General features: G+C 42.6%; 1 protein-coding gene across 1 annotated transcript in view; it reads left to right on the forward strand.

The window, feature by feature from the left end:
- axl (AXL receptor tyrosine kinase) overlaps positions 1–7,290 on the forward strand; it is a 42,035-nt gene that overhangs the window by 14,735 nt on the left and 20,010 nt on the right. The window contains exons 2-6 of the mRNA XM_014025142.1: positions 259–469; positions 1,763–1,863; positions 1,936–2,118; positions 6,238–6,318; positions 6,398–6,513. Coding sequence (XP_013880596.1) covers positions 259–469; positions 1,763–1,863; positions 1,936–2,118; positions 6,238–6,318; positions 6,398–6,513 — 692 coding nt within the window. The remainder of the gene's footprint in view (positions 1–258; positions 470–1,762; positions 1,864–1,935; positions 2,119–6,237; positions 6,319–6,397; positions 6,514–7,290) is intronic.

Consider the following 7,290-nt stretch of genomic DNA (forward strand, 5'->3'; position numbering starts at 1 on the left):
AATGATAGGTATATACTAGTAATTTTAGGTATAGACTAGTAATGTTAGGTATAGATCTTATATTATCAGTTTGAAATGGGATTATACGACTTAAACCACTAAAAAATAAAAGTAACTCTGTAACTAAATTATTATTTTTGTGGGTGATGAAAGTTTAATGTTTTATAAAATGAGATTTATCTATTTAGTTTTGTTTTATTTAGAGAATTTAAAGTATTTATTCTGTTAAAACAGACAAATCTATTTTGTCTTTTGTAGATTTGGAGTTTGAACGCAGCCCCGGCACCATCATCTCGTCCCTGGGCAAACCCGTCTCTTTGCGCTGCGACCTGAAGGGTAGCGGGGGCGAGGAGGAGGACCCCCCAGATGTGGTCTGGCTGAGAGACGGGGTCCAACTTCTGTACGCTGACACCAACCAGGTCCAAGTCCCCACAGGCAGCAACAGCTGGACCATCACCAGCACACTCACGTAGGAAGCAGCTGAAACTCTGAATCAGTTGTTTTTACTTCCTGTTTCATTTTCATCTTACTGAACCGACTGTTTTTGTCTTCATGTTACGTTTCTAGAATTATTCAAGTTTGAACAAAACCATATAACCATAAATAATGCAAATACAGAGCATGAAAGAGATGGATGAAGCTTAAACTCTGCTGTAAAGCTAAAAATAGTCAACTATCTGAAAGTTAAAAGCATCAACATGTTGGCCTAAAACTAAACGTTGAGCAAAAAGCCTAAAGTAACAAAAAGCTATCTAAAGTACCAAAAAGTTTAGCTTAAAAATTCAATTTGGATGAAAGATGAAGCATAAAAAGAYGAGCCAAAATTATTGAAAGGATAGTTTAGAGCTGAAAAACTAGCAAAAAGATGAAAGAAAAAGGTTAGCTTAAGGCTAAGTTTAGTGAAAAGCAACTAGTAGCAAAATGCTAACACAAGTTAGTAAAACGGTAGCTAAGAAGAGCAACAGCCTAACAAAAAATTGCAAAAGCTAAAGTACATAAAGTAGCAAAAGCTAACAAAAAATAGCAAAGTTTAGCTCAAAGCTAAAAGATAAGCAAAAAGCTAAAAATATTAAAATGGCTAATAAACGGCTAAAATAACAAAGTCAGCAGAGGAGGTTAGATTGAACCAACGGTTTCTGACAATGGTGGGCAGCACTAATCTAAATATTAGTTGCACTAACCCTAAAGCACTAACTCAAATATTTAGGTCCCCTAATTCTAAAGCACTAACGCACTGAAAAATTTAGCAAAAGCTAATTCTAAAGCACTAATATAATCCAGTTTACACATGAAACATTCTTCAGAGTCAACATGAGACAATATTTACTGTGTGCAGAATGTTGTCACTTAGTGCCCTTGGTGGGCCAAATCGGAATCACCTGCAGGCCACATTTGGCCCGCGGGCCTTGAGTTTGACACATGTGACCTTGTAGATAAATGACACACATATGAACAAAATGTATGACAGCTTTCACCTTCAACTGTGAACAAAAATGTTGATCAATAACTTTAAAGACCTCAGTTAATGCTTCTAAATTTAGCCCATAAATTTAGCAAGTGMTAATCCACTAATTAATTTAAAAAATAGCTAAATCCCTAAAGCACTAATCAAGAAATTAGTTCCCCTATTAGTGCTTTAGGGGAACTGTGCCCAACACTGGTTTCTGATGATACATTTCTTCTGTTTTCACTGAATAAGAAACATTTCTCTGTCCAGCTTCCTGTCACTTCTGGATCTCACAGTTTTCTGTTTTCACAACAGGATCGAGAAGGTACAGCTCCCCGACATGGGCTCCTATAGATGTGCCGTCTACTTAGAGAACAACCAGACCCTGTCTGAGCAGGGGCGCATCCAGCTGGAGGGTGAGTTGGACCTCACTTACATCTGCTCTGTTAAAAAGAAAAAAAAAACTGACTCAGCTTCTTCTTCCTCAGGCCTTCCTCATTTTTCCACGGAGCCTCAGCACATGTCCGTCGTGGCAAACGTCTCGCTGAGCCTCAGCTGTGTGGCCCACGGACCTCCGGAGCCGGTCAGAGTCATCTGGCTGCAGGACGGAGCTCCGCTCAACAAGTTGGATGATCCCATGTCCCTGTCTCCGTCCACGCTCAACCTTACAGGTAGCAGTTAAAGACTGTGGAGACCCCAATTTGTGCCAATTTGGTGCCCTAGGCAAGATTTGAGGTGGTGCCCCCTTGTGCAGTTTTCTGAGCACCAGAAGTTAGTCCTGCTATTGGACCACTGGGTCTATTGCGTCTTTTGGATCTATTGGGTCTATTGGATCCACTGGGTCCATTGGGTCTATTGAGTCATTTGGGTCTTTTGGGTTTAATGGGTCTGTTGGGTCTTTTAGGTTGACTGAGTCTATTGGGTCTTTTGGGTCTAATGGGTCCACTGGATCCATTGAGTATTTTGTGGCCATTGGATACATTGAGTATTTTGGGTTTAATTGGTCTATTGGGTCTTTTAGGTTGACTGAGTCTATTGGGTCTTTTGGGTCTAATGGGTCCACTGGATCCATTGAGTATTTTGTGGCCATTGGATCCATTGAGTCTTTTGAGTTTAATGGGTCCATTGGATACATTGAGTATTTTGGGTTTAATTGGTCTATTGGGTCTTTTAGGTTGACTGAGTCTATTGGGTCTTTTGGGTCTAATGGGTTCATTGGATCCATTGAGTGTTTTGTGGCCACTGGATCCATTGAGTCTTTTGGGTTTAATGGGTCTACTTGGATCCATTGGGTCTATTAGGTCAATTGGGTCTATTGGGTCAATTGGGTCTATTGGGTCTACTGGGTCCATTTCCATGACTCGCCCAGTGGTTGAGTGGGTGAAAACCACAGACTGCGACCCAGAGCTCGGTGCCAAACAGCAGGCAGGTTCTGAAAGATGAGTCAGTGTTGGAAGAGGAGGAGGGTTTGATTGAAGGATTTAGGCTGAGTCATGGTAGTGGGCAGCTTGGTTCTGACCCAGAGCTGATGTACGGTAAGCTACACTCACAGCTCAGGAATGGGCAGCTGCTCYGGTGGCTAACGGTTTAAACCAGAGCAGGAATGAAAACATTCATCCAGGAAGCTCAGAAAGACAAAAAGAGGCATGAAGAGCTGAAGAGCATTCCAAACAGGAAAAAAAGGGATGACTCACAAAATTCCTGAGTTTGGGCCTCTCAGAAACGCATTGCAGTGATTCCTGTGGTTTTCTAAAGCAGCACCTGTTACCTTCCACTCTAAACAAACACACAAAATATCTAAATATATTTATGAAAAACATCCAGCTCAACCACAATGCCATCACTTTTTTAATTCAACAAAATCTCTTTTTCTTGCATGAGGAATCCTTCAAATCCTAATAAAACTGTCAGCTCTTGTCTCTCGAGCCGCTCAACGGAGGTTCCTCTACAACCAAACTGCTGCTGGATTAGAAATGGCCGCCACAGCTAACATGTCAGCTCAGTCGCTTTTAGAGATATTGAGCTACAGTCATGAAAGTTTTCAAATCTTTTCTTTGAGCTTCAGATGCTTTTTCTTTAATCCAGTCATCATTTTCCGAGGAATRTTTTCTTTTTTGGGAATGTTAAGCTACTTTACTCTGATCCGTGACTCATTCAGGCAAGAAAAGTCTCCTAAACTCAACGAATGAATCAGAGCCATGAGGATAAATAACCTGGTTTTAAACCAAACCTTTTGGTTCTTTATGAGCAGCAGCCTGACGGTCAGACACTCACTGGACGATACCTCTGCAGCAGGTTGAGAGCAGCTGTTAGCTGAGGATTCATCTCTTGGCTTTTATTGATATTTTTTATGGCACGGTGCTACATCCTCGTAGCAGGAGGCTATATCTGTTCCTAATCCAGCTATTGATCAGATTAATGATAGGCCGGGACCACTAACTGAACAGCTGACCCCGCTAACTGAGAGGCCGGAGCTGGCAAATGAGAAGGAGGCTATTTATTTGTGTTAGCGTTAGAGAGGCTAGCAACTAGCATGAAAAAGATGGTGGTAGCATTGGAGAGGCTAGTGACTAGCATGGATAAGCTGGAGTTAGCATCAGAGAGGCTAGTGACTAGCATGGAAAAGATGGTGTTAGTATCAAAGAGGCTAGTGACTAGCATGGATAAGATTACATTAGCATTGGATAGGCTAGTGACTAGCATGGATAAGCTGGCATTAGCATTGGAAAGGCTAGCAACTAGCATGATAAGCTGGCATTAGCTTTGGAAAGGCTAGCAACTAGCATGATAAGCTGGCATTAGCTTTGGAAAGGCTAGCGACTAGCACGGGATAAGATGGCATTAGCATTGGAAAGGCTAGCGACTAGCATGGATAAGATGGCATTAGCATCAGAAAGGCTAACGACTAGCATGGGATAAGATGGCATTAGCATCAGAAAGGCTAGCGACTAGCATGGATAAGCTGGCATTAGCATCAGAGAGGCTAGTGACTAGCATGGAAAAGATGGTGTTAGTATCAAAGAGGCTAGTGACTAGCATGGATAAGATTACATTAGCATTGGATAGGCTAGTGACTAGCATGGATAAGATTACATTAGCATTGGAGAGGCTAGTAACTAGCATGGATAAGCTGGCGTGAGCATCAGAGAGGCTAGTGACTAGCATGGATAAGATGGCATTAGCTTTGGAAAGGCTAGCGACTAGCATGGATAAGCTGGCATTAGCATTGGAAAGGCTAGCAACTAGCATGGGATAAGATGGCATTAGCATCGGAAAGGCTAGCGACTAGCATGGATAAGCTGGCATTAGCATTGGAAAGGCTAGCAACTAGCATGGATAAGCTGGCATTAGCATCAGAAAGGCTAGCGACTATGGGATAAGATGGCATTAGCATTAGAAAGGCTAGCGACTAGCATGGGATAAGATGGCATTAGCATTGGAAAGGCTAGCGACTATGGGATAAGATGGCATTAGCATTGGAAAGGCTAGCCATGAGCATGTTTAGGCTGCTCACCTACTTTATTAGACACAAACTTAACCCCTAACACCAGCTTACCCATGCTAGTCTCTAGCCCCTTTGATGCTAACACAAATAATTAGTCACCTCATTTACCAGCTCCGGCCTCTCAGTTAGCGGTGCAGACCTATCATTAATCAGATCAATAGCTAGCTTAAGAACAGATATAGGCTGTGTCCAAAACGGCAGACTGGGTCCTCCGGAGGACCCGGCCTGTCGTTTTGGACACAGCCATAGTCTCCTGCTTCAAGGATGTAGCAATCCCTGTTTGCACAATAGTCTTAATTTTGTCYGTCATGCCGCATCGTAATTTTGTTTTTGGGTTTCAGAACATTCAGATTCATTTTAACTCTGTAAATATGGACTATGGAGGGTATTCTGTTGTGATTGCTCAATCCTGAAAAACACATGAGCTTCCAGAGTGACTAAATGAAAGATGTTCAGCGGGTCAGAAGTGTTGTTTTGTGGTTTCCTGATGGAGAAGTGCAGAGACAGAGGAGGATGTGTTGCAATCAGGAGAAGTCTTGATGAGCGCTCGGCCCTCAGACGTCCTCTGACAGCCGGCGAGGGTCGTACTCTGTTCCAGCGGCACAATGGAGGCTTGGTGCCGCCGGCGCCGAACAGCAGGGTCCTGTGCACGAGGGTTGAAAGTCACATGTTCTCGGTGTGTTGTGGAATGTGTGGAGCGTGTGAGTCAGCTCAGCCGGACCCTCGAGGTCCCCCCTCTGAGGTGACTCAGACTCTTCACACCTAAACTGCAGCACAAACCCTCCTTTTAGTTCCTGGAGCCGACTCGCATCAAGATCTGTGTTTTATCAGCCACCGTCTAGCCCCGCCCACTTTCACCTGTCCCTCAGGTGTTCTCGCTTCACTCATCAGCCTCGCATCGTGTCTGGTTCTGCTCTCGGAATTTTGTTGTTTTGTTTTCAGTGCGTTCGTATCTGTTTTTCGTTGTAAACTTTGTTGTTTTTTTTGTTTATTCTCTGAGCTTGTGTTTGTTTACAGTCTGTGACAGAAACATCTCAAAGCTCCAGTTTAAGACTCAACAAGTCTCCAGTTTTAGACTCAACAAGTCTCCAGTTTTAGACTCAACAAGTCTCCAGTTTAAGGCTGGAAAAAAAAACTCCATTAGTCAAGTTTTGATGGTAAAATGATGGAAAGTTTAGGTTTTAAATATGTTGAATTAAAATACAAACAATCTAACGTGTTAAACTGAAATAATAAACTGTTAATAATGGAGGTTCAGTAATGAGGTTTTATTCTCTGTGTCCAGGTCTGAACCGGACCAGCACCTTCTCTTGTGAAGCTCATAACTACAAAGGCGTGGCCACCTCAGGTTCTGGTACCATCACAGGTCGGTGGTTCTTCTCAGGCTCATCTCTTCGCCTCTCGTCTTTGTTTGCTGTTTTAAAAAACGTAATGTTTGTGTTTAGTTCTGCCCGCACCGCCTCAGAACCTGACGGCCGCAGGGATCAATCGGACCGCGCTGCGTCTGTCCTGGCGGCCCGGCTTCGCAGGAGAATACTCGATCACCGGCTGCTCTGTTCAGGTGAGATAACCTACGATGAAGAAACACATCGACCCGCCCCCTCTGACCAGAACCTCAGAACACTCAGCAAACAGTCACTGGCTTCATGCTTTCAGCTGCTTTCAGCTGCTTTTAGCTGCTTTTAGCTGCTTTCAGCTGCAGTGTTGTTCAATGCAGGTACTGTTTTGTTCATTTTAGTTTGAACATCACTCGCTAAATTTATCTGCTGTTTTGCTCATTTTTGCATCTAGCTACTGTGTTTAGCTTGTGATCTGGTCATTTAAGCTCGTCTTCAGCTCATTTTAAATGTGGTCTGGTTAATTTKTCTTGCCTTCTGCTAGTTTTACGTCACCTTTGGCTCATTTTAGCATACAGTACCTTCTGGTTATTTTAGTTCATGTTTTGCTGATTTCAGCTCATGGACTATTGATTTTGGCTCAACTTCTGGTCATTTTACTTCATCTTCTGCTGATTTTAGCTTGTGGACTACTGATTGTACCTCGACTACTGGCCATTATAGTTTTTTCTACTTATTTTGCTTCACTCTGCTGATTTTAATTCACCTTCTGATCATTTTAGTGAATTTTTTGCTAACTTGGCTTACAGTCTGCTGATTTTAATTCATGGAGTACTGATTTTAGCTCAGTCTGCTGATTTTCACTTGCGGACTACTTATTTGAGCTAACCTTCTGCTCATTTTAGCTCACTTTCTAGCATTTATTTGGCTCATTATAGCTTCATTTTTCCTCATTTTAGCTCATGTTTTGCTCATTTTAGCTTTTATTGGTTCATTTTAGT

Source organism: Austrofundulus limnaeus, unplaced genomic scaffold (genome assembly GCF_001266775.1).
Source record: "Austrofundulus limnaeus strain Quisiro unplaced genomic scaffold, Austrofundulus_limnaeus-1.0 Scaffold458, whole genome shotgun sequence".
Taxonomy (NCBI): Eukaryota; Metazoa; Chordata; class Actinopteri; order Cyprinodontiformes; family Rivulidae; genus Austrofundulus; species Austrofundulus limnaeus.